Source organism: Aulostomus chinensis, chromosome 24 (assembly GCF_037954235.1).
Source record: "Aulostomus chinensis isolate RoL2024-O1b breed Wild chromosome 24, RoL_Achi_v1.0, whole genome shotgun sequence".
Taxonomy (NCBI): domain Eukaryota; kingdom Metazoa; phylum Chordata; class Actinopteri; order Syngnathiformes; family Aulostomidae; genus Aulostomus; species Aulostomus chinensis.
In genome coordinates, this window is record NC_141343.1 from 13,758,583 (window position 1) to 13,785,572 (window position 26,990).

Genomic DNA, 26,990 nt, shown 5'->3' on the forward strand with positions numbered 1-26,990 from the left:
TTTGGTTTGCTCAGCCATTTTGTTTACTGTAGATATTTCTGAAAGTGTCACGAAAATGAGTGACTTCAAAGTGTGAACGTGTAAGAATAAAGGTCTGATATCTTGAAAATACACACTGACGTCATCGTAGGAAGTTGCTTCATCAACTACAGGCAGATTCTGGACGGTTCACTGGAACCGGGAGGCTAATATCTGATAACACACTGGATTTGACCACCACTTGACCTTTTTGTGACCGGTAAAACAAGCCTCCCCCTCTGAAATTAACGTCAAGATAATCATATTAGATGACTTGATGTTTTTTGCGGTCAGCATCATGAACTTTGATGCTGAACCACAGGCTTTCATTCGTGCTATTTGATAGGACAGCTTATGTCCAAAATTCTCATTTAAGCTTTGCCAGTGTAATGAATCCTGGTAAATAGGGGTCCTGACTTGTGGATGACTCTTTGGACCACAACAGGATTATTTACAACTCCTGAAGTGGAATTGGCTGATCTGCTAATGCTGTTAATGCACCCGTATTGAACTATTGACTTCCTCCTTTCTTTCTTTTTTTTTGCAGTGTTGAAGTTTTATTGCTGATGCGCAGCAGGATTTTCAGCTCTGTGCCTTCATGATGAAGTAAAAAAAAAAAAAAAAAAAATCACTTTCCCTCCAAATAATTGACAGATTCAAATTTTTCTGAAAAGATAGAAAAGTAATGTTTGGTCCGTGTGTAGCCCACCTCTGAGCGAGAGGTGCCAAAGGTGAATGACTATTTTACGACGGTAGGGGGAAGATAAATCCTTCGAGCGACTTCTTGAAAGTAAAAACTAGAATCTAATATGTTGCGATCACTTCTTTTCTAATTTCTACTTTAAAAAAAAACGTGGAAGAAATTAAAAAGAATTTTAGCAAAAATAAAAATCATGTGTTTAACAACCTCTGCTGTTAAATATAATGTCTTTTTTAGTATGTAAACTTTGTAAGTAACTGAGAATAATACTTTTATTCACGTTACAGCATGATTCTGTGTATTTATCGACAGTTTAAGTAGAAAAGAAAAATATTGTTGTCACAGTTTCCTCTGTATTTACAAGGAAAAGTCAATCATTTGAGAGGAATGTGCAAGTAAGGGTTAATTAAAAAAATACTTGTTTATAATATAAAATATTTATCAGGGACAGAAAACATGCAGACTGAATTTTTAAAAATAAAGTTAAATGATTAGTTGTTAAAATAAGATAAAGGGGCAGTTTTTAAAGAATATTTTTGCATTTTTATTGCAAAAAAAAGTGTGTATTTTAAAAAGGAGTAGTAGCGCCCAGTACTTGGCGTCCCATATTTACTGTGTGCCACTTCTAGTATTCACATCGCAGAATAAAGCCGATGAACGAACCCTCCGGCCCGATTAAAACTCTCATTTCCGCTCTCATGACCAAAGTGGACTTTGGATTGTTTTGACAGTTGGACTTTGAGATGCAGGCCGGGTCACCTGAGCTGGATAAACACTGCGTCATCATCCAAGCACCACTCACCTGCAAAACAACAACAACAACATCTGTTGTTTTTTTTGACAACCAACTTTAGGGTCAGTAAAACCCGTCGGTTTGATCGGGGACAACGACTAATGTGCAGCCTCGTGGTTCAGGAACTACAAACGTGTGTGGCTGTTTGCTCATGATGCAATCAGGATGTTTGTTTGGAGAATAACTGTCTTTTGATCTGCATCCAATTACAGGAGGGAAGCCATCGCATCACAAATTCAAAACAACTTGTTTTGACCTCTTTAGGAAACCGATTCAATCAGGACTTTATAGTGCTTGTGACGGGTTGACGAGAGCGCTTGTTTTTTATCTTGTTGTTGCTAATAAACTGCCTATCAAGTGTATTATTGATAATAATGAGACGTCTAATTAAAGTAAGTATGGACGCCACTGAACAGCAGCACCCTCTGCTGGCACTGAGTAGTAAAATACAGGACAGTGGCACGTGTACATTTTGGGAATTGGCAGAGTGCCGCACGATTGCAACAGGAATTGGACACAAAACGACTGATTTTGAGGGAAAAAAATGGAGGCACGGAGGTAGAAAATGCTTTTGGTTCTATTGAGGGATCCGTCATGCTTATTATTGATCTCATTAAACCCCCGTCCATCCTGGCCCGCTGGAGTTATACAGTTGCTAACAGCTAACGTAGCATTGACTCACGAGGGAAACAGGACTCGTCCCCCCCCCCTAAGATGCCTTCCCACTTGTCTCGTTTCCTTTTTGTTACAATTTCTGTCCTGTGAGTTCCGAGCGAGCTTCTAGCACCTGAGAGCAGCGCCGAGCAGGAGCTTGGTGCACAGTCGGCTTCAGCTGCACGTTGCAGGAACAAAACTGTAGTGCTTCAGAGGAAGATGAGGCTGCTGGAAACATAAAATCCTGCTCACGGTTGCTATGATAATTGATGAGTGAGTGGCCTGCTGGCTCCATGAGGATAGCGGCTCAAAAACTGCGATTAAAGCTTTGATGCTTCAGCTCTAATTTAGAACACAGCAAGATTTTTGAGCGAGTCACTAGAAATGGAGCACGATTCGATGCTTCCTGTCGCAGTGCGACACCGCCGTGAAAGATTCAAGTTGTTCAATGCGCTTTTTTTGTCTTCAGGAGCAAAAAAACGAGTACTTCTTTAAAAACTGAGTGATTTTGACAATAAAAGTTATTAAAAATAAAATAGAAAAAAACAACGCAGTGAATAAACACACAAGTGTACTGCAAATCATCCTGTGGGAAGGCGCACCACGAGACTATCACTGGCAAAGTATCGTGAAAGCGTCGCATTGCAAGGTACTCCTCATTCCTAGTACTTTCTGGTACACGTTCAGAGAACTGTCACTGCAGTTCTGAAATGGTCGGCGATCTTCAGAAGACAGAACAAAACAAGTGAAGTACAAAGAAAATATAAAGAGTTGGCGAGTTTTTAAAGATGACAATGTTTTGGTTTCTTTTAAGGCATTTTGAGAGAGTTGGTGTCGAAATACATTTGCCTGAGAGTTGGTGTGTAATCGCACGCGCACACACACTCACACACACACACTCACACACACACACACCACTCTTAAACAAACAAACAAAGATGAAACTTTCTGGTACATTCAGATTTCTTTTGTCCTTCGGTGACGTCAAAACTTTCCAGCTTGATTGAAACTGCTTGAGAGGAAATGGTGTAATACCAGAAAAACACGCAGTAAAACTTCACGGTACTTCACTACAAAGACAGCTACAAAAAAAGGAAAAAGGACAACGGAGGCGGCAGCAGTTACATGAACACATTTTTATTGCAATAGCTCTATCGAAAGCAAAAAAGTTTTGATAAATATAAACACTATGCCGATGCTCAAATCGCCTCTGAGTACCCCTCCGACCTCCCCCCCCCCCTTTTCCTCCGTGAGGAAAGAAAACAAACCAACAGAAGAGAGAACGAAATGAATTGAAACGAAACAAAACAAAAAAGGGGGGGGGAGGGGGCAACTGCCGAGGCGCCAATCATAACATGAAAAAAGCGACAACTTGAGTTTTCCTTATTTACAGGATCCACCACATTTTTTCATTGTTTTTTCATATGTAGGACGTACGTCGCTGGAAAATAATGCACATACGAAGGATAAACACCTCCACAGTATTTTTTTTGTTCTTTTTTTTTAAAACTCTCTTTCCTGTAAAGCTAATAAACAACAGCATTCAACTCGGGAAATAAGAACACGGGCAGCAGAGTAGAACAGCAGTCGCTGTTCACCCCCACCCCCCCAACGCCGCTGCCGCCCAGTCCTCCGTGTGTGGAGGTACTCGGTGGCAGCTGAACCCCGCATCTGATCGCAGGGCAATGATCTTCGTCGTCGTCCTCGTCGTTATGGTTACCACCGACAGCATTTCCAACTGTACTACACAGCAGCAAATAAACTGTAATATAGTTACAAAAAAAAAAAAAAAAAAAACATTAGGCAGAGGTTGTAACCCATTTCTTTATACAAATAACTGCAAAATGCCTATGTAGTCTAAAAAATGAAAGGAGGCTACTGTTGTCTTGCTTCAGAGAAACAAGGTCGACCCCGAAACAACAAATCCAAAAACAACAACAAAGAAAAAGGATCATCTTTCCTCTGTAAACTAAACACAAAGAACTCCAAAGATTAGAGGAACACAAGTTTGCATAATGATGCAGTACCCTTCTCTGCTGGGGTTCCACACGTCCTGGTTCAGAGCTCGTTTGTCCACCCCGACAAGAACAAGAAAAACAAAAACAACAACAAAAAAAAAAAAGATGATGATAACAATTGATTTTCCACGTCAGACATGAGGACACGCTTGAGGTTAGAGTGTTGCAAAAATAAACACAGAATCTGAGCCATTCTGTTTACGATGGAGAATTAAACCTGTGTGTGTGTGTGTGTGTGTGTGTGTGGGGGGGGGGGGGGGGGGTCCTGACACTGAAGGCAATAAATATTTGAATACTGTGTCAAATAATTTAAGGAAGTGGGGAGGAGGGGGGAGGGGGTGTCTAAAATCTCCCCCCAAAAATCTAGCTCTACTGGTTTTTGCTGCTTCTCTTTTTTTTTCGTGAGCCGTTGCATTTAAAACCCGAAGCAGCGCAGCACTGTAGCGCACACAGAACGCCTCCAAACCGAAGAACAACTTCTCCTTGAAAGAAAGAAAAATTCGGTTCAATTCTTTGCTCGCTGGAGGGCGAAAACCATCTGTGGGTATACATAGAGGACACGTCACAGGCGGTACAAGCTGGAAACCGCGTCTTCACCGCCAGTCGGACCGTCTGAACCACGGGGCGGGCGCTCAACGGTTGGCCCCTCCAGAGGGTGATGGGGGGGTAAAAGGGGCTTCAGTCACTCCTATTTCTGTACCAACATCATCAGCAGAACGGTGGACAAGTTAAAAAAAACTAAACTAAAAAGACACCTCTTCTTCTCGTGTCTCTCTGGGACACCACTCTTAAAAGACACCTTTTCCTTCCCTGGTTGGCCCCGTCGTCGCCAGAGATGACGACTGGGTTTCAGGGACGGAGGGAGCCGAGGTGGAGCAGCTGGGCGGGACAGAGCTACCCCGTGCAGGGCAATCATGTCTGGTGCAAAGTAACGGCTCTAACAGTTAAGCCATCCATCGGGGGGGAACTGCCAACAGTTTGGGTTGCCATCGGCTAACCGCATTTTCAGCAACTCCAATGGTTGAAGGCCGTTGCGTACGGAAGCTGAGAAAGGCCACACTCGCAATCACTTTAAAACCTTTCGTTGAAATGATGAGTAAATTGTTATTTTTAAGACAACAAAAAGATCGTTTTCTCGTCACAACAGGTTAGTGAAGCTCATCAGCTTGGGATTCTCGTTAGGCCCAGATGTCAGTTACATATCTTGTTATCACGAGATAACAAACATGTTTTGCGAAGCTCTTTCTCTTGAAACAAGCACACTTTCTTATGATGTTAAAATAGCAAGCTGAGCATCTTTTTATCCCCACATACCAGAGACAGTTTCTGCGACGAGTTAGTGAAGATTATTGTCTTGAAACGAGTAAAATGTCTGTTTATATCAACGCAACGAGTAAATCATATTATTTCAAGACAATGAAGATTGTGTTCCCGTCATAACAGGCTAGCGAAGCCGTTAGCGTTATGTTGATCCAGTTGCTTATCTTGTTATCTCGAGAAAACAGAAAATGTTTTCTTGTGACGAGTTAGTAACGCTCTTTATCTTGAAATAGGTAATATTTCTTATTGTATCAGCCTAACATAACGAGTTAAGTATCTTGTTACCTCAAGATAAAAAAAAGACCGTATTCTCTGGATACCATCTCAAAGAAATGATCTTGATAATGAGTTAATTGCCCTGTTATGTTGAGATCATATGTAGGGTTTTGTAGTGCAGCCGGTTAGCTTGCGATAACAAGGACATTTTCTTATTATGTCGAGATATCAAGATTATTTAGTTGTCATTTGGAAGAGAAGTCTAACGATGAGGGTTAGCGAAGCTTGCTAGTCTGAGATAAGTACATTTCGTCATTATTTCCAGATCAGTCAATCAACATCTCCAGAAACTAAAATTCTGTGTTAAAAATGACGAGAGATAAACAGAGCTCTTTCAAGAAACTGAGATAAAAGCACTGAAATCAAGCTCAGCTTCTGTGGTAATTAACCGTGAACTGAGTAGCTCGTTTTAGATTTTGAAGCTTGAAGAAGACATGCTACAATTTTAGCACTTAGCTAAGCAGAATATTACAACCCGTTGAGTTTCAATGGCATAAAATCGGTCACAACTTGAACAGAAACTGAGATACTTTGTTTTTTGCTCCTCTGACTTATCTTGCAAAGGCGCGTGCTAATGGAAGCTGCTCATGACGTCAGTGCCAGCAAGGAAACACGCGGTCGTCGTGGAACTAGACCAGCAGATGTTCTCCACACCTGTCCGTGGCTCAGGCGCCGCCGTAAATGTCGTCAATCACAGCAAACTGACCCTGATGTTGGGACTGCTCCCTGTAGAGGGCGTGACAAACGCAAACCAGACACTTATTGGGAGAAAACTCAGCTCCGTCCCTCCGCCCCCTAACCACTCGCCTCTTCACCCCCCCCCCCCCCCCCCCCCACTCTGAAAGGACGACAATGATGCGTCCCACACGGGCCTTCATCTGTCCAAACCAACGGGGGGCAGCGAAAAAGTGGGCAGATGTGAAAGAATGATAGCACCAGATGAGATGTTGAGTGAATACTGAACACAAAAAAAAAGGAATTGAAATTCTCAGGGTTAGCAGTCAGTCTTGGTGTTTTAGCACATTTCCTCTTAAGAAACCAGACGGTAGTAGTCACAGGAGAGTAGCGCGGGGGAGCAATGCCAAATAGGGGCGTATCGGTGTGGAAAAGTGTGAGCTCGACGCGCTGACGGCGGTGGGCTCCGGCTGTTTGATGCGGGTGTTCACGGCCTGTACCGGTGTGTGTGTGCGAAGTTGTAACAGGGCAAGTATGCCCAGCGCGTTGCACCTGGAGCCGTGGCTCAGGTTACTGGAAACCTCTTTACGTCACTCAGAGCCACTGACGAACACCCCTGCATGTATGCGTGTGTGTGCGTGCGTGCGTGTGTGTGTGTGTGTGTGTGTGTGTGTGTGTGAAAAATCCAGGCGTCATCAAGAGCGGCTGACAAAGAGCTGAAATGGGGGCATGGTTGAGAAACCCTCGCCAAACTTGGGCCGCCTGACTACTGAGTGGCTATGTACAGTTAAGTTATCACGATTTGGCGTGCGTGTGTGTGTTTGCATCCCAGTGTCGACGTCTGTACTTTGTGCTTTTACTTTTCACAGTGTCGCAAGTGCATACATACGTGTGTGTGTGTGTGTGTGTGTGTGTGTGTGTGTGTGTGTGTTTGTGTCGGCGCCACTCTCCCCCGCTCACCTGAATCTGTGCTACGGATCACATGAGGTAAAACAAGAAAATTTAATGATAAAAAAAAGACAATCCAAAACAAAACAACTGCTTCAGTTGACTAAACACGTAGAAAACAGGATAGGACCGGTCGAGTGAGCAGCAGGGCGGGAAAATAACGGGGCGCAGCAGCTCCTTAACTTATAACTTCTATTAGTTTTCCTTTTTAAAATTTCTTTTGGTCATTTTAAGCATTTAACACAACCAGCAGCCGGTTAGCCTAGCTTTGCATAAAGACTTGAAACACCGGGATGCGGTGAGGATGGCTCTGTGCAAAAGGCAACAAAAATCCACCTTCTAGCACCCAGAAAGCTAGCTAGTTAGCTTGTTGCATATTGATTGATTTGTTGTAAAAATGGTGTGTTTAAAAATAAGCAAACATCAGAAAGACAATGAATCTCTGGAGAGCAGCAGTCCTTAGTTCAATTCACGCCTGAGATTTGCTGGGTCAATCACTCACGCATGCAGCGTTAGCATAGCGGAGCAGGAATATTTTATGCAATAAACCACCACAAAAGTATATTTAACCTTTCAAGTACTCACAAATAGGTGTGCTGAACTCACAACTTGGTTTCCCCCTCTGCATTACTGCTTTGGGACCCGAAAATACTAAAAGAGTCAGTGAAGTATAGTTAGCTTGAAGCTAATGGTGCCAAATGACCACTTGCAGCAGCTAAACTGTTCATAAATGCCTGCTAAAATTTTTGAAAGTGCACTGTCTGGTGAAGTCCACGCCTTCTTTATCCAGCCATATGCTCACTCAAGCATTGATGCTCTGATTAAACTAAAAACAAACTAGAAACCCTCTGGTTCTGAACCTTTCCCGGTAGCCAAGAGCGCAAAAAGCTAGCATATTTGGTGATGGTAGCGCTGAATTGGAAGGGTTTTCGTTCGTTTTAGTTTTAATCTGAATAAAAGCTGAATTTTAGTTTAAGTCTGAATAAAGAACGTGGATTACAGAGGCTAGAGTTAGTAGTTGGTGGCTATGGGCCACAATTAGCTTCAAGCTAACATGACTGGCTCTTTCTGCTTTCTGGAGTCACAAAGAAATAATGCAGCAATAAAAAAAAAAAAAAATTGTTTGTGACCTCAAGAAATCTACTGGTGAGTACTGAAAAGGTAAAACCTTTAGCGTGAAGGAGAGAAAATAGAGCTTCTGATGCTCCAGCTGATACAACGATTGACCGTTACGCATCATCCGTTGTATTTCACACCAGCAGCTTCCTCTTTTCTCGTGATGCTACGCTAACCTGCTGCAGCGTCTCATAAAAAAAAAAAAAGACTGACATTCTCAAAGACTTCTGGACAATGTAGTGTCAAATCGTTGTCCGCAGGGCCGCTTGAAGAGGGCGGCCGACTTAAGATGGACAAACTTTCCAGCATCTGATTGGCTTCCCCGTGTCGTCTTCCCGCCTTGCTGAGTACCACCTCTGCGAGAGCAAACAAGGAAAAGCACCGGAATATTTGTACCGATTTCAACAAATAAATAATATGTGCTACAGAATATGAAGAGACTAATGCTTTAAGGTTTTCCGCATTGCATTCGTACGCTGTGACAAACCCATAACTGGCGCAGTACTGCAGCTGTTTGTTTATTTCTCTGTTTGGAACTGGCCAGTTGAGGAAAAGGGGATGTTCTCACACTGTACTCCCAAAAGAGTGCTGGGACCGTGCTGTACCTGATGCGGTGAGTATGGGAACAGGCGTGGTACTTGTGCAATGCCGCTTGACAACTCTGAAGCTAAAATGGATCCAGCCATGAGCTTTGTACCATTTGAGGGGTAAACCGTTGCAAAAAAATATACATCTTTTTCGACCACAACTTGTAATAACTGTACGGTACCATATTGAGGATGGATGGGGTTAAAAAGAAAAAGAATAAAATTAATATTTTAAAGCAACATAACAATTTCCGTACCATAATGCCTTAGTTTTGTATTCCAGCCTCCCTTTTTTAATACCCTATGGAGAAGTAGAACCACCTACTACAGTTCTGTTGACCCCCCTCAGTCCGAGTTCACTGTCGGGTCAATAAGTCTGTTGAACAAGAGGGGCGGAAGAAGCAGCAACACACTGGCAGCACCCATTTGGGGGGGGGGGGGGGGGGGGGGTGATAAAAAAAAAAGATATGCACATAAAACACAAGAAACATAAAATGAAATTTAAAAAAAGCAAGTATTTTCTTGTCATCTGTTATGTTATTTTCAGCTTCCAGAAGGGAGTGGTGGCTTCTCAGTCTGGGTGAAAGTCAGAGGTCACCTGCAGGGAAGGCCAAAGGTCACAGGCAGAGTCGAGCGCCCCGAGCAGAGAGATGATGAGGAGGAGGAGGAGGAGGAGGAGGAGGAGGAAGGTGGGGAACCTCTGTTGTCCCGTTGCTCAGTCTGAAATGAGAAGAAGGGAAGAGATCTTTAGTGAGTTCTCCATCTTTGTTTTGATGCCAAACACAACAACATGAATATATTTTGTTACTTAAGGTGCATTCAGACTTGCTCAGGTCTGTTAGGTAGCGTTGATGCACCTGTACGCTGCCAAAGGTCAAGAAAACCAAAGAGAGTGTTGACTGGTCAGAGCTCACCCGGGGCAGAGCAAGACGGTAAATACGGGAGGAAGGTCTGGGGTTTGTCTTCTATGCAAACTGCTACAGTTTGGGAACTCTGACTTGTTCAAAAATGACACCCAGTCAAAAGAGTCGCTCAGATTCATGCGGAGAACACTGGCAGTTTGGTCCGAGTACAAACAAACAATGCCATGATTCGGAAGCGTGGCGTCCGCTTGTTTGGTCCGCTTTTTGGAGAAGGATAGCTGTGTCCACACCTGTCTAGATGAATGGCACTGGTACTAAAGATGGTAGGTGTGAAAGCGCCCTTAAGCCCCTTTCACACTGCACCAAAAACGCGGGTCAACGCAGGTTTTTCGGCACTCGGCATTTCGACCCGCATCGACCGACTCGCCAAGCGACCCAGGTGTGTAGCGCCTCGGCTCGGCTCGGCTGCAGTGTGAAAAAGGCGACCCGCGTCGTCTCAGGTTTCACGCAACCTTCCTGTCGCATCCTGATTTTGTCACCGTGCCGCCTGTCAGGCTTCACCTGAGGCTTCTTCGGCTCCTTTCCAAACTCGCCAAAAACTCAATCCTCCTTCGCTGCATTAGCGCTCTGACATTTTCCAATCTGTGCCGAGTTTGTATGCTTTGCAAAAGAGACAACATTGCAATGCACGCAACGACAACGCTAACGTTCGACTTGGCGACGTCCACGTTGTCTTTTGTTTACCTCTCAGTGTTACGATGCACGTTTAAGTGAAATGATGACGTTGTCACCGCAAGAGAAAAACACAGGCATGCAGCTTTCACAGCGGGAGTTCAGACCTTGAGCTTGAATGCTCCCTGATGCCGAGCAAATGCGTGTCCAAAACCCCCCGCGTTGACTCGCGTTTTTCAGTGTGAAAGGGGTATTAGAGACATCAGGCAACTGTCAAGACAGGTGACGGCGCCACTTCATAGAAAAGAAGTGTCTTTGTCCAATAATGTGTAACTACATGTGAAATATTAATACAAAACCTCTGCTAATAAAGCAGGACCACTGTGGTAAACAGACTCATTTTATTCACCAAATTAAATCCTTAAACTCTTAAGGTTCTTGATTGGTGTGCTACAAACCAGCGTTGCTTCATATTACAGTGTGAAAGTGCTAACAACCTTAGCAATCAGCATTTGAAAGTTTTTGCCGGGACAATAAATGTAGTTTGAGCAGTGTGCTTGTTTGGTTTGAGGGATAATATCTAAAACCAGTCAGCTCAATGCTTTCGTGAGCTGGATGCTAACCCCTCTGTGTTTACTGAATGTTAGCTGCTAACATTAGCTTGTTTCATACAGCTTTTGGGACGGCAAAATTTGCTGATGCACGAAACAACCAGTTTGCTTCTAAAAATCCAGCAAATTCTGTCATCGCCAAATCAAAGTACTTTATAATATAGACAGAAAAATATTGCGTTGTCTCATTTTGTGGTCAAATCCCTCAACTTTAATGTCTTAAAAGTTGATTATTCACAAATTTTTACTGACTTGGAAAACTAGTTGAGTTTAGAAAGGTGACAGCGACTGGTTACAGGACAAAAACAAGACTCGTATTTGTCCTGCGCTCTCCCTCCCTCCCTCCCTCTCACTCACTCACTCACTCACACACACACTCACACACACACACACACACACACACACGCACACACACACACAAGATGTGGAATGCGACTGGGGCTCCAACGCTGGTTTTAGGACTGACAATATTAGTTGTTTTTGGACATTTGGAAGCTTAGCGGTGCTGACTAATTTTTCACAGGAATCTGTCTGGCTTTGGGCTCAGACTTGCATGAACCACTGTGGTTGAGGGTGGTGGTGTTTTTTTCTGACAGGTAACAGGATTTCTGAAACATTTTTAACAAACATTGTTAAATCAGAGAATTCGTCTGCGAGACCAGTCTGAATGTCTGTAACGTTTGGAGATGAAGTTTTTCCTACTGGAGCGCCACAGGCTACCTGGCGGATGTTAGTCCTTAAAATAACTTGAGTATTTAGGCTTTTGCGCAGCGATAATGGAAGTGTGTAGAAAAGAAGCAACACAGATGCGAGACATCTCCGGCCAGATGGTCAGTTTGACTCAAACTACTCTGTTTGTCTGGTAAATCAGTGAGCGTGGCCGATGAACTTTGGATTCTGCTTGCTGCCAACACACACACACACACACACACACACACACACACACACACACACACACACACACACAAAATGTTTGTTTCCTGCCCTGCTATCATGGCCAAGCCTGGCCTGTCAGGTCGGCTGTTTTGGTGCAGCCCAACGGCCCCGACTGACCCGGGCAATGGCCGCTGTCCGGCTGGGTTATTCCACTGAGAGCGAGGCTTTGTCTGACACAACAATGTGAGCAGCACACCACAATACAGATGCTTTGACAGGGGGCACTGCTGGAATGCTGCTCGGCTGTTTGTTAGATGTGGGGATGGAGGGATGGATGGACAGAAAGAAAGAGTGGAGGGAGGACCGGCAGACCTCATGCAACCCTGGTCTGATTAAATTACAGGTAGAAAGAGTAAACTCCCACAACCACGGGACAGTAAAGGTCAGTAGAGGAGAGGTAATCCTACGTGGACGGATTATCACGGCAGCACGAGTGACCAGAAATGAAGGAAGACAGACGGACGCCAGCAGACAACAAGATGTAGTTCAGGGATGGATGATGCGCAAAAACTACTGATTTCTGTGAGAATTTGGGTTGCACCCACAACCCATGAACAGGGGCAAAGGCAAAGCCGATGGTGTGTTGTCTTTTTGATTCATACCCCTTTTGCCACCATGAAAAATGAACAGATTTTCATCATAAAAAATAATAGCGGAGCCGTTTATAAGACCTCTAGCTCTTTACCACACCGACTGAGCCCAGATGCAACCACGCAACCTTCAATTTGACCTTCTTTCATGTCAACAGATAAACACCAGCCATCTGGGAATGTCAACTTATTTGCTGATGACACCCAAATATAGCTGATAAATCATCAGTTCATTAGTCATTTCTGCTAATGGGATTTTGGCTGGTCAGTTCAAGCATGTTGCCTTGCATCTGGACAATAGGTTTTATAGGCAGAAGCGTCCGAGGTGCACCAAAATGCTTCACTTATGGATGATGGGACACTTTTTTTTTTAGAGAATCAAGAAACTGTACATTTGCGATATCGTGAGGATTAACGGTAGACAATGAAGATTCTGAAGTTGAATAATTAAAGAAGAAACAAACAACCTAAATTTCAATCTGAAAGTTATTATTACAGAAATATGAAAACATAAATAAATAAAACTGAAAAGCTGCACCAGTTAACCATATGAAAAGCCTTATTAGGAATTACTTGCGTTACCTTTTATTTCATGGTGAATATGATGTGTTTTTATTTGTGTATTTGTACTGTGTAAGGTTGCAGTTATTGTGTTTAAGTCATAAACATACCGGTACCTATAAAAGGAGGTAAATCCTGTTTTGTCCTGTTGTGGATCGTCAAATAATAAAAGACTCTTTGTGACGGCAGCCAAAAGCTTACTGATGTGCAACAATAGAAGCAAACCTATGCTTGAATGAAATATTTTTATTTGTAATAAACTTAATATTATTATGTTGTCCTGGGTCAATTCAAAATTTCACCTTAACCACCCCCCAGAGGCTTGTACTGTGAAGGAACGGAGGAAAATGCACCGTACTTTTGAACACAGCTAGCACGGAATGCTACCACTGTTTAGCTATTTGTTTGCGTACACACACACACACAAGCTTAAAAAAAAAAAAAAAAAAAAAAAAGCCTTTTTTTTTTTTGTCGTGGTATGTTGTTAGGCGGATCCAAGATGGGAAAAATTACAACGACCAGCAGGACGGAAAGTTGCGGGTGCAGGTTCTACAAGTCATCGTGTCATGAAACGCCACAAAAATGGACCGTTTTTGCTCGACCTTGAAAAGTTCTATTATAAGCTTAAGATAGGCGCGCACACACACACAAACACACACACACCATTTCCACAATTTGAACACCCTTCTGAGGCCTTTATTGCTTCTAATCTAGATGGCACATCTTGGCGTCTTCTTGGACCAGGAACCGGTTGTGTGTGTGTGTTTTTTTTTTAACGTTCTGAATTTAGCATCGTAAACCTTGAGCAACACACTTTGGCAGAACTCTTCTTCATTATGGTCAATGTCAATAAAGCCAATTTGTGTTTGTGTGTGTGAGAGAGAGAGAGACGGAGAGAGTCTGAGGCCTCTGGGGTTCTCTGCCGTCCAGGCGTGGACTTGGAAAAACAACGCTCTCAGGACACGGCCCGACTGACCCCAGCTGCCCTGAGTTTAACGCACAGAAACACTCACCAATACATGCCACATAATTGGGTTATAAAAACACGGCGTGGCAAACACCTGCATTAGCTAACAGCTTGTTGTGTGGTTGCAACACAGGCAGGTGTTCAATCATTTCTGCCCTTGCCGACCCGCCCGTCTCCCTTTCTCTCTCTAAACCCTATTCACCCAGATGGGACAACAGATGAAAGGCATCATGGGAGTGAGCGTAACATGTTGACCTGACATGGGCCGGCTGAGGCCACAGGCTGCGGCGAGGGGGCCTTTTAAGTTCAAATCCAGAAAAACGGCGAGAATCGAATCATCTCACATCTTGTTTTCTCCCTCACACGTGGATCCGGACCGGCAACAGCTCCACGTAAAAGAAACAAAACTGTCAGAGACAAATGTTTATGTCAACAAACACTTGAAGTGACGCATTACGTGATGGTGAAGTAAAACGAATAAACCCCACCCCCTCCGTACCCCAGTGCCAAAATAAAGAGTTTGATGAAATTTGTATCGTCTCCACATATGGAAAAGAAAAAGCTTTATCAAACGTGTCTGACGCATACTGACGTGCTCTCAAATACACATTGGGGCTTTGCCTAATAAAGTTATCTGACATCACATTCCAGTAAGTTGAGAGGTCAGGCGGAGTAAAAGCCTGCTTTATCATCGCCGCGTGTCACAGAAAGGCAACGCCAAGGGGAAGCTAGACAAAAAAAAAAAAAAGAGCATGATAAAGAACAAGTGGAGGGAAAGAATGAAGAAATGACGGCTACTGCGTGTTTGAGACAACTTGAGTAGTACCATAGTAATAATACAGTAGTAATACCACAAACTGCGTTAAAGAAATGGATGGAGTCACCTTCATGTCACCTGCTTCTTTTTGGACCAAATTTAATCCTCAAGGTTGCCATGGGAGCAACTTGCTGATCAGGGTTAGGGTGGCAAAAAGGTCCCATATTTTTACACATGTAGCAAAGTATTTGCTGTATGTGAAAAAAATATGGGATGGGAATATGCTACCGGCCAGGATAATAAATTTGTGTCACATCTACTTTTGTGTCAGTACAGATAACAAAAGGTATGATGTGACATGGAAACATTGAGATGAATCCATAACAGCTTATTAATGCGCACAGCAAGCAAGACTTTTAATAGTCAATGTCTTTTTTTCCTCTTCTTAATTGTGCCCATGTAGAAATGAACAGTTTAAAGATATGCTGTGGTTCACGGAATTTTGAAGATTGGAATCCAAGGTTGCCAGGTTGCTTTGCTCGGCGATTATCAGAATTATCAAATGAGATAAAAGGGAAACAAAATTTGACAACGGAATCCGCAATCTTGGCCATTCGAGTCAAACTCCAAACACACAAATCGATCGTTACAAAAACAAACAAAAAAATCGATTGTTTCCGTCTTTTTGCGGGTCAACGTATGTTTGTAGGGTTTGCCAATTTATTTTTGTATCACTTGTGAAAGAAAACGATGAATCTTTGGACTGTTGGATGGACAAAAGGCACAGTATGAACTCATCACTGTAGCCGTTTCTCAGATTTTCTCTTCTTACAGACTAAATGATGATGAAAATAATCAACAGTTCCAGCCCTTCATACACGTATATGTTTCTGAGTTCATGAGGTGCACTTGAAGGCAGCATCAAGACTTTCATCCTCTCGAAACTGCTCCGATTATACAATCGATGGACCTTTAACACCCCTCGTATCCGAAGCCTGAAGTAGACTCTGGGTTGTGGACTTCTATATAATCAGACATCCTCTGCTGGATAGCCTCCCTTTCCAGACCTGGATGATCTGGCCACTACTCTTATCCAGTCCAGGAGTAATGCCGAGGACCACCTATGAAATCTAGACTTACGGGAAGTCAAAAAGACCCACCAGAAGAGTGAGACCACATAGCTTGTGGGGTCCATTCATTACGAGTGAGACACAACATTTCTCTTTGCCTAAACATTGCAGGACACAAGACCACTGCTGGTCCGAGTGCGTCAATTACTGCCTGGGACTTCAAGTGGCATGACTTGAAATGAACTGAAGATTTGTGGAGAAACTGAAATGTACGCTAAAAAGTCGCTGTGAAGACTCAAGCAAATGTATCCCGTTGGCAATCCTAAATTAAACTTTCTCGCAGTTCAAACTTGACTTTTAGACTTTTGGGAAAACACCTCCTTGAATTTGTCAATAAGCTAGGAATTAATTGACCAATGGGAGTCCTGCAGGTGCTGAAGGTGCCCAGGGTTAGAAGTTCAATTCTCTGTTTAGTCCAGTGGACACCAGCACTGCCAGGTTTACAGAGTTCCATGCTTCCCAATGCGGGCCACCCAAGCTAAAAACACATCTAGCATGCCAGGGCTTAGAATGAAGGCACCCATCAAACAGCGCTAGTTGTTTCTAAATTATTTGATAAACACACTGTAAAATGTGCATTGACGCAAGGAGGGGATCTCCAGGGGGCTTTTAGAGGGCCACAAATACTTTCCTGTGACGGTCAGAATGGCTGCTTCAAATCTGAATCGCTTTGTGTGCAATGCATGATGGCTAATAATTCTAACATCTGTGGACATACATATCAAGCTATTTGAGAGAGAGAGAGAGAGAGAGAGAGAGAGAGAGAGAGAGCGAGAGAGAGAGAAGAGAAGAGAAGAGAGAGAGAGAGAGAGAGAGAACTACCTACGCATGCAACACACGCACACTCCCCGAGTGAAAACGGGGGTCCTGTTACGAGCAGCACATGCCTCGGACCGACCCATAAATTCATGTCAGTCTGGAAATAGACCTGTAAATATAGAAGGCCCTGCCCGTGGAGGTGGGAATGAGAGAGGAAAAGGGCAGCGTCCTACAACTTTCTCTCACATCTTACTTGCCCGCCTTGCTTTCTGCCTGATACACCCTTCCTCACACTCTGCCTAACCCTTTACCACCTCATAGCCACTTGGCCGGGACACACGGGACAGGAGTGGGACAAAAGGGCAGGTTCCCACCGCTGTCACTTCCATCTTAAAACCTCTTCCTTGCAATAGCCAACCCCATAACTGCTGCTCCGTATTCTGATGAGGGCTGGACCACGCTTGGATGTTTCAGGCAACGCTGTATTCAGGGGTCACGCATGCATTTTAACTCATAAATTGCCATGACTTTGAGGTAAATTTTCATGACCGGACATTCCCTGCAAACTGCGTGATTTGCTATGCAGGTATATGTGAAGCCCATTTCCACAAATTTTCCTAACTTTTCGAGCTTCATCCACGGTTAAGAAAAAACTTTTCTCGGCCTGAAAACTTTCAAATTCTGTTTTGTGCATGACCTTATGACCCCTGTGCTTTTACATTCCCTTAAAATGTATGAAAGAAAGGTTGGGTGATACAACTCGTACTCCCATAAGACAAAAGCAAAATATGGATTTTGTTGCATCGTCGAAGGAATTTTAGCTGGAATGTCCAGGAGTAGATCTGAAAGGAAAGAAAATGTTTGTATCTTTTCTTAGGAATGAGAGCAAATGGTAAGATAAAGAATTAATCAGTTGATCTATAAGAGGTCTGAACCATGTTTGATCGCTCAAAATCTCCAATTGCAGTTTTCCTCAGCAGGCTTTACAATTGTTCAAGGTACGGGACCTTTTGTCCTTTAACCCTTGATCATCATCAGGAAAAACTACCCCATAAAAATTCCTTTTTAATAGGGGAAAAACAAGGACGAATCCTGAGACGGTGCCTAAAGGAGGCTGCTGCAACATCACGCTGTATAACGCAGCAACGGAGAACCTGCTATTTTGGCTTTGAAATTAAAGATAAAGTGCTGGCTGTGTCCAGGAGGATTGCTGAGTACAACTGTCAGAGCTTCAACGTTAGTAAGCTACGACCAGAGGCAATGCGTTTACAGGCAAACATGAGCTACTGGACTGCAACTGGTGGCTATGGCAACCCTATGTTAGAAGATAATAACATCTGGAACCAGAGGCACAAAACTATTCCAAAGCTCATGCAGGAAAATGACATTTTCTGCTACCTTAAACAGCTCTGCCCCAACACGTTATGGCTTCCAGTGTAAAATCTGGACAAGTCTCTGGTCCTACCGGTGAGCAGACACCGGGAAAACTGTCAGATACTGGTCACTATCAGTTTGATGACCGATTATTGATGAAGATCGACTTTTCAAAATGGACCCAAGCTTTGCTCAAGTCTCTTCTCCTTTGACGAGCAAGTAAAGCTGTAAATATACAACAAAGAGAAAGATGACTTACATGAATGAACAATGTTAACATGCATTTTTCAGGAAATCGAAAAAATGAATCGCATAGATACGTAAAATATCCGCATATGGAATATCTAATCTGTTGCACATCCTGAAGCTTAACTACTGAACAGTACGGCCCAATCTGATTGGTTGACAGGCCGTCATGCAAGACAGAAACTAAGGTCCTAAGTTAAGAGAGAACCTAAATGTCCGGAGTCCACAGGAGAGCTACAACGCAGCCAAACTTGCCTCGTTCCTACTTTTATATTTGCAGCATGATTTCACTCTAAATGTCCTTGTCAGCAGGTTGGACGGACAGACAGATGTCCTCTCCCTCCCTCTGCCCCTCCTCTGGCTAAAGGATCCAGGTGTGCATCTATCAGCTCAACAGCGCAGCTGAGAGGAAGTGCATTCCTGAGTGATGATGATGCATTTCCTCTCGGCCCTGCTGTGTGCCTTGACACGCCGCCGCCGCAATTACAGCACCACATCAAAGGCTGCCTGCCATGACTCAGCGCATATAAACACACACACCTAGATGTAGGCTAGGAGCGCAGACTGTAAACAGACCGACAAACATAAACACACACACACACACACACACACACACACACACACACACACACACACACTCTTGAGTGTACAGCATGAGTGTGTGGGGATAGATTAACATTTCTGAATGTTACCTTGAACTGCATGAACCAGTGTGCGTACGGACACACGGACACGGACACACACACACACACACACACACACACGCTTAATAAACCTGCTGGCAGAAGCTGAAAACAAAAGTACACACAGACAGACGGACAAACACACACAATAGGATGAGCTTCAGCACTTTGAGTGCCAGCTGATCTCCTGTGCTAGCGAGCACACATTCAGCACTGTAGATTTACCACACGCACGCACGCACGCACGCACGCACGCACACACACACACACACACACACACACACACACACACACACACAAGCTCTTTCATCTCCGTTCAGCACCACGATAAACAAATGAGTCAGTCGGTGCTCGGAGAGTCCTGACTCATGCACACACACGACAGATTTGGTGAGGAAGTGGAGGGGAATGCAGGGAGGACAGTGAGAGATGATAGAAGAACAAGGAACGAAAAACCATCCTATTGTTGTATGATCGGTCCTCTCTCTCTCACACACACACACACACACACACACACACACACACACACGCTAGCCACAATAGGTGCCAATCCTCCAATCTAATCACACCCAAAGAAGAAGAACATCACATGCAAAGAACCTTTGCTTGCTGTTGCCCACCTTGAACCACGTCATGTCTGCTCGTGACGCCAAAGTCTACCGGTAACCAGCAAAGCAGCTCTACAAGTAGGTCATGATAACTGACAGAGACATTGCACACAACGATGTAATATCATACATCTGACTGGTCGATTAGGAAAGTCTTTGGTTGAGGGTTAGCTCACCTAACTGTACGACTGTCGTCCCAGTATACATGAGGGGGGAAGATTGGATACATGGATGGGAGCACGTGCGCATTCCGACTTTTTTGGAACACTGAATATCAAATTCAAAGGAAAACTCCTTCAGGCGTGACAGCATAAAGTTCCCCCCTTGTCTCTTCAGAAAAACGTCATTTTCCCTGTAGTTTTTCCCCAGAATGATTTCTCTTTGACGGTTCGACGTCTAGGTTCAACACAGAAACAGGACCTACGGAACACGCGCAGGTCTTCAGGACAATTTGGGGGCCGGTTGAAGCAAATTCATCTTGGACTACTTTGACTCCCTATTACATTCTCTAGATATGTTTGTCCTAATTTGAGAAAGGTATGAATTCATTCAGTGTTTCCAAGTATCTTTAAATTCCACTTTTAGTCCCGGTGATGACATACTGATTTGCAAATACTGAACTATATTTTTTATCTCTGTCTTCTCTGTGTGAAGTTAGGCAACACACAACCGCGCAACATTATTGCCGCGGGGACGAAAGACAAACAGAACGCCATGAACAAAACCATCATCAATATCAGTAAAACTCAACAAAAAAACTGTAGGATCGGCATTGGCCAAATTGTCTTAACCTCCCGTTTAGACGTCGACCCAGAATTTTACGTTCTATATACGCACAAGAACATCCTCCATATACAAACGTGAATTTGGACGGTGAACTTGCAAAACCCTGGATTGAACATCACAGCTGAAAAAAATCATGAGAAATAGAATACAAATATGTATTTTTTTTAAAGCTACGGACCATAAAGGCAGTGCTTCAGAGTTTCACCATTCATGACGCAAAAAAAGAAAGAATCAAAATGTTTCAGTGGCTGTATTTTATCCACCTGTAGCATTTAAAGTGTTTTGCCATCATGCTGACGTCTCCCTCTGACACTCCGCTGTTCCGTGTTTTTGTATAAATAAATCATTTTCAAAAAGGTGTACCAACACATCCCCGATGACTGCTGACTAAAAGCTCACACAAACACCCTCCCGACATCACCTCCACATACATGCTGACACAAAGAAAACAGTGGCACGTGCGCAGACCCGCTACAGAGTCAGGGTCTTTTTCTTTTTTGGGGTGATTCAGTCTACACTTGACCTCAGTTAAACCTCAGTTCATTCAGCTCGTCTGCTGGCACACAACGCACACGCACACGCACACACACACAGACCTCAAAATGAACCACATATTGGTGCCACTTCCTGTAGCAGCAATGTTACAGCCTAGACTTCAGCTCCCGGGACACCTTCAAAGACGATGGCGGCCGGCTGCTCAAAGCGCTTGTACGCAGCCCTGTCAAGATCACAGAGACTTGATCCAAAATAGATTCACTAGAGGAGCTGCAAATTGATAGAATGCTGCTAATAATAGCATATGGCGCTCTGGGTTATTTTGGTTTTCACTGAGGAGAAAAAAAAAACAACTATTCCACACACACTTAAACGCTCTAAGAGAAGAAGAAGTGGCATATTTTGACTGACAGTTGGATGTACTCACCCTTGGTTGTCGTGGAGACTCCATCAGACTTGGTGAAGTCTATACTGGCATAGGCTCCGTTCTCCGGTAGAGGTACCGTCCCCGCCACCGTCGAGCTCCCGTTGCTGCTACCAGCTCCTGACGTTGTGGCTCCTGCATTAGTCCCATCATCCCTCAGCTCCAAGGCAATGTAGTTCAGGCCATTCTGGTAACCAACAGACATGTTCCTGCACATTCTACCAGTCGCTGATGAAGAGGATCCTGCTGAGGTCCCTGAACCCAAGTCCAAAGCTCTTGTCTGGGCCTGGTGAGCTGACAAGTCCCCTAGACCCTCCACGGACATCCACACGCTGTCGAAAGATGCCGAGCTGGCCCATCGGGAAGCCTGACCCTCTGTTTGATACGATCCGTTTGGGGCTGTGGGGTCAGCCAGCGTAGGGTGGGTGGTTGAAGATGAGGAGGCTAGTCCTCCTCCACAGGGAGTCGAATTCGTGGAGGATGTAGAGGAGAATGTCTCTGAGCTGTGTCTCCTCCTGCCTTGGGGGTCAGCTCGAACAACCTTGGGCTCCAGCTGGTGAGTCTGCGCCCTACCGGGGCTCGATGGAGGGAGAGTGGGAGATATGGATGAGGAAGAGGTGGAGGGAGGGTGGCCGTAACGTCCCTCCATCACACACAGGTGCTGCAGCATGGCTGTGGGGCTTGTTTGCGTCCTCTCACCTCTACTGAGGTTAAATGTCATGTCCGTGTAATCATCCCCCATTGACCTCCAATGACCTCCAGCAGGGACTCCAGGGGAGACCCCAGGGTTGCTAGCCAGGGGTCGGATATAGCTGGGTGGGTTCCAGGGGGCGACAAGACTGGGTCTGGGAGACTGGTTCTTACCTACACAGTCACCACTGTCCTGGTGGTCTACCCCCACTTCCACACTCATATAGTCCTGGTTAGTTTGGGGCAGGGGAGGGGAGCAACAGTGGTCATCGGAGGCCAGGGAAGGTGCTTCGTCTTGGGTGGAAAGAGGGTAGGCTGGGGGCTGTTGTTGATGGGGGTAGTGATCGCCAAATTCAATGTTAATATATTCTCCAGGACTGGAGGGGCCTTCAGATGAGGTGCCAGTGGTGGGGACTGAGGTGGAGGTGCCTGCAGTGGAGGGTTCACTAACGCGTAGTGGGCCGTGGAAACTCCTTCTACCTAAAGGGAGGCGGTTGGGCCTAACGACGCGGCGGTCTGCTATTGCTGCCGTCGTGTGGTGGGCTCCATAAGGCGGGGGTGGATGAGATGGAGTGGAGGTGCTACTACCTCCAACCCTCCTCTCCGGTGTTGATATTGAAGCTGTGGCAACTGACGAATATACTGGCTTGGCAGGAGAACTCATAGGAACATACTCCCCATACTCCTTCTCATCCCTCTCTCTGGTGGGGGCTTTGTAGGAGCGAGGGAGCGAGAAATAAGGGCTGTAAGACTTGTAGGTGGCTTCAGGTGTGCCAGGTGTGTAGTACACACTCGTCGCTTCATTCGAGAGTTTACGCCCCCCACTGCTGCTGTACGACATGTCCATGTATTCTCCATTCTCTGGTCTCTCAGCTATGCTTTCGCTTGCACTTGCTGTCATGCTGGAGCTACTATGAGGGCTGGGCGAGGCCTGTACTGGGGAGGAGGAGCTGCCGCTGCCCCCCGGGAGCATCATCATGTAGCCATGGGAGTCGGTGGAGGATTGGGAGGGGAGCTGGGGGTGGTGGGCTGAACGGGGACCTAAAGCTGGACTGTGAAATTGAGGAGAGTGGTGCTGGGAGTAAGAGCTGGGTTGCATAGGCATGTAGTCAGGTGGCGTATCCCGCGGCGACGCAGCCACGCCACACATCATGGGCATGTAGCCGCTGTCTTCCTTGGCGGATGAGGACGAGGAGAGGGGAGGGCGTTCGCTGCTGGCCTCTGTGCGGGAGAGTGTGGATGGGCGGCTCTGTTGGCTATGCTCAGAACAGGAACTGTAGTCAGAGCGGAGCGAGGAAGAGGAGGAGGAAGGCCCGCCGCGGAGCAACCCACTGCCAAAGGGTAACACCACATCAGAGCCCTCGTCCAATGAGAAGTTAGTCTGGGTCATTTTCTGGTAAACTGCCACTCCAGAACCACCAGTTGCACCACCAGCAGGTCTGGAGAAAGAGTGCGTCCTCCTCCTCAGTGATGAAGAGGAGAAACGTTCATCCTCCATTGTTGACGTGCTCTCATCACGTGGCGTATCACCCCCGCTGTTGTTCCCAGACCCACCGCTGGTGCCAAAGACCTCCCGGTTCCAGCCCATGGCCATGTAGTCATTTAGACAGTTCTCTTCTCTGATTGGTGGGGTGTTACCCAGAGAATCTGGCGTATTACTTCGCACCCGGAAGTATCTGAAGTCACCAGGGCTGGAGCCATACTCATCCGAGGAGTTGAAACCGCCATCAGACGGAGAACCGCATATGGAGGCACTGGATGGGCGGGTGAGGGTGTCTGAAACTGAGCCGTGGCCGCTGCTGGACGAAACGCTGACAGGACTCGTGGTGGAGGGGAAGTGGGAGACTGGGAGCGAGGCGGAGCGGGCATGATATGTGGATGACGACCCCGGGATGGCTCTGACGTAGCGTCCACTTCCTGTGTTTGTGCCAGCGTTTCCTGTGGCGACACCACTCCCACTGCTACCTCCTCCCCCTTCCTGGCGACCGTGATGGGCACGTGCTGAGTTGAGGTGAACCAGACTTCCTGTTGCGGAGCGAAACGGCCGATTCATCGTCCCTTCACCTTCGCTGGATGTGCGAAAGCGATAACCACTAGCACCGGAGCTCTTACTCGAAGGTGGTGTGCCGACAACTGACTCCGTCCTGGACCGCCGCTGCAGGCCCGTCTGGCTTGGAGGCAGGTTGCCAAGGTGACGACGTGTTGTAATAAACGGCATAGGGTTAGAACCTGACGACTGACTTTTACTCCTGGGCCGAAACTCCGCAAAAGCTTTTAGGGCTTTCATTGTCTCCAAGATAGTCTCATGCATGTTCTGGGCCACGACGGAGTCGTCCACCTGCATCCATATTTCCCCGGGCCCAATAGAGGAGGAGCGACCCACCTCGATGAAGAAGAAGCTTTCAGAATGTCCGCAACGTCGGATATTCATCAGCTGGAGGTTAACGCAAGGGGTCTCAGAGTTCAACTTAACGAGGTGGATAGTTTTAGTTGAGAGGCATAGTCGGTACACACCGGTGAGGTTTTTTGTTTGACCGAGTCCTTTAGGTTTAACATTCACCTGCCACACCTCCTTGAACACAGTACCAGGAGTGACAGTACCATATCCATCATCGAGATCATCCGTGTCCAAATGCCCTTTTTTGCCCTCACTCATCAACTCACTGACAGCCACGTACCAGTCCTCTTGCTCCTGCTCGTTCTCAGCCACAATAGCAAAATACTCGTCCTTAGTGTAAAGGGCAATGAGGTGTTTGTTTTTGGAATCCGCCCTTTTGTTGACCGTGAAGCACTGGTAGAGGTAAATAACCCTCTTCGGGGAAGAAGGGGCCACCGCTCCACCGCTGGCGGCGGCCGCGGCAGCAGAGCGCAGGCTGTTCCTGAATTTCTTCTCGCTGTCGTAGTACTCCAGGCGGCTCGGCCCGAGGTGACTGGCAGCCCGCAGGACGAAAAAGCGTTTATGTCCATGTTTTTGCTTTCTTAAGTAGCCACATTTTCGAATATCATCCACAACGTCGGAGGTATTTGAGACAGACGCGTATACATGGCTGCTGCCGCCGCCGCCGCTGCTGCTGCTGCCGCTAGCGGCAGAGGAAGCGGCGGGGTCCTCGGCGGTGAGTGAGGAGGTTTTCCTGCCGGGGGACTCGGAGATGTTCTCCCCGGAAAGATGCTGCTGCTGCTGCTGCTGCTGCTGCTGCTGCTGCTGCTGCGGGGGCGCCAGCTGGTACTGATGGTGCTGCTGCTGATCCGGATGATGGTGGCTGAGGTGGTGATGGTGGAGGTGATTAGAGGGCGGTAAATGATGGAAACGAGAGGCGCCGGCGCCGCCGCCTCCTCCTCCTCCTCCGCCGATATTAATTAACGGGGAAGGGGGTTCCCCGACCGAGCCGTCTCCGTTTGCAGCGGCTGATTTCGCCCCCACGTCCCTCTGCTGCGTCTCCAGCATCAACATCGCTGCTTTGCCTTCCTGGTAATTCGTGAAATTTGCCATCAGGGAAAACAATCAAAGGTCACTTTACTAGCAAGCTAATCCAAGTGGACCAAGACCCCATTCTTGTTTTGGGAGACGAGCTCCTGAGTCCGGCTAGGCCAGCTAACGTTGACTCTCACGGCTCAGATTTGCATTACTCACGGGCACGGACGAGTCCCCTTTGGCCTTTTAGCAGCAAGGCAGGTTTTCCAAAGCTTTTGTTTTTTCACGAAATGGAGCCCAGCGAGTGCAACATGACCACGCTCAGCCGCGTTTCTATAATCGGGAGGCTCCGGCTAGCTCGGTTAGCATCCGTTCCCTTCTCCTCTTGTACACAACTACGGGCCAGAGCACAAACAACACGTGACCACCTGCGTCATCCGCTGAATGGGAGGAACAAAGTCTCCGGGGCGAGATCTGATTGGACAATCAGGATGAGTGACAGCCATTGACAGGCGTTTGAACCAATCGCTGTGACAAACGCGTGCCCTTGCGTCAATAGCCTTTAGCCAACCGCGTCCGGCGGAGCTTTATGGAAGTTAAAAATAGGCGTCAACTTTGTGGGACTTATCTGGAATCCGATGTTAGCGCTTCCAGCGAAGACTTTGAGCGTAGAAAACTGATCTCAGAGCTGTAGACAAACCAAAAAAGGGCCAGCGGGAGACTTTCCCCTCGAGGCGCTCGGCAGTCTTGGGTCAAGTTTTATATTTACCTCCGCCGCCATGGAGGTTCTGATCGATTCAGGTTCTCCACAAGATGACACAGGACATATCTGGGTTCCACGGAGGAACCTGATAGAAGTTCTTCTGGGGGTTTTTTTGTGGATGAGTGATTATTATAACAAATAGATAATTATTTTATATTAGAAAAAAAGTTTGTAGGGTCGTGGAAAGTTATGGAATTTGAAATTAGCGGTTAAGCTTCTTTTTGTTTAGAGAACACAGGAAAAAAATTGCCTTGACTATAATAATATTTCCTTTAATACATGTTTTCATAATTCAAATGTAAGCTGGTATATTTTGGCACGGAATCCTCTTTTTAATTTATTTTTTCATGTTTAAACCCACATCTCTTCCGTTTACAACATTTTTTTCCTTCACGATGTTGAAATTTCTTTTTTAAAAATGTGCGATGATGAACCCTTTAAAAAAAAAAGAAGATTTTCTTAACTACGCAGCTGCTCCAGTTTTTAAGATGGCGCTTTGGTTCTTTTCGCATCAGGGATTCAGACACTTTACGCAGCCGTTAACAAGTGTTTAGCATT

At 45.7% G+C, this 26,990-nt stretch overlaps 1 protein-coding gene across 1 annotated transcript; it reads right to left on the reverse strand.

The window, feature by feature from the left end:
- Window positions 1-6,598: 6,598 nt before the first annotated feature.
- On the reverse strand, window positions 6,599-26,161 carry irs4b (insulin receptor substrate 4b). The gene is made up of 2 exons (XM_086197734.1): window positions 21,571-26,161; window positions 6,599-9,825 (listed from the first exon to the last, which is right to left on the reverse strand). The coding sequence occupies exons 1-2, from the start codon at window positions 25,745-25,747 to the stop codon at window positions 9,821-9,823; spliced, it is 4,182 nt and encodes a 1,393-aa protein (XP_086053860.1). The 5' UTR covers window positions 25,748-26,161; the 3' UTR covers window positions 6,599-9,820.
- Window positions 26,162-26,990: the final 829 nt, after the last annotated feature.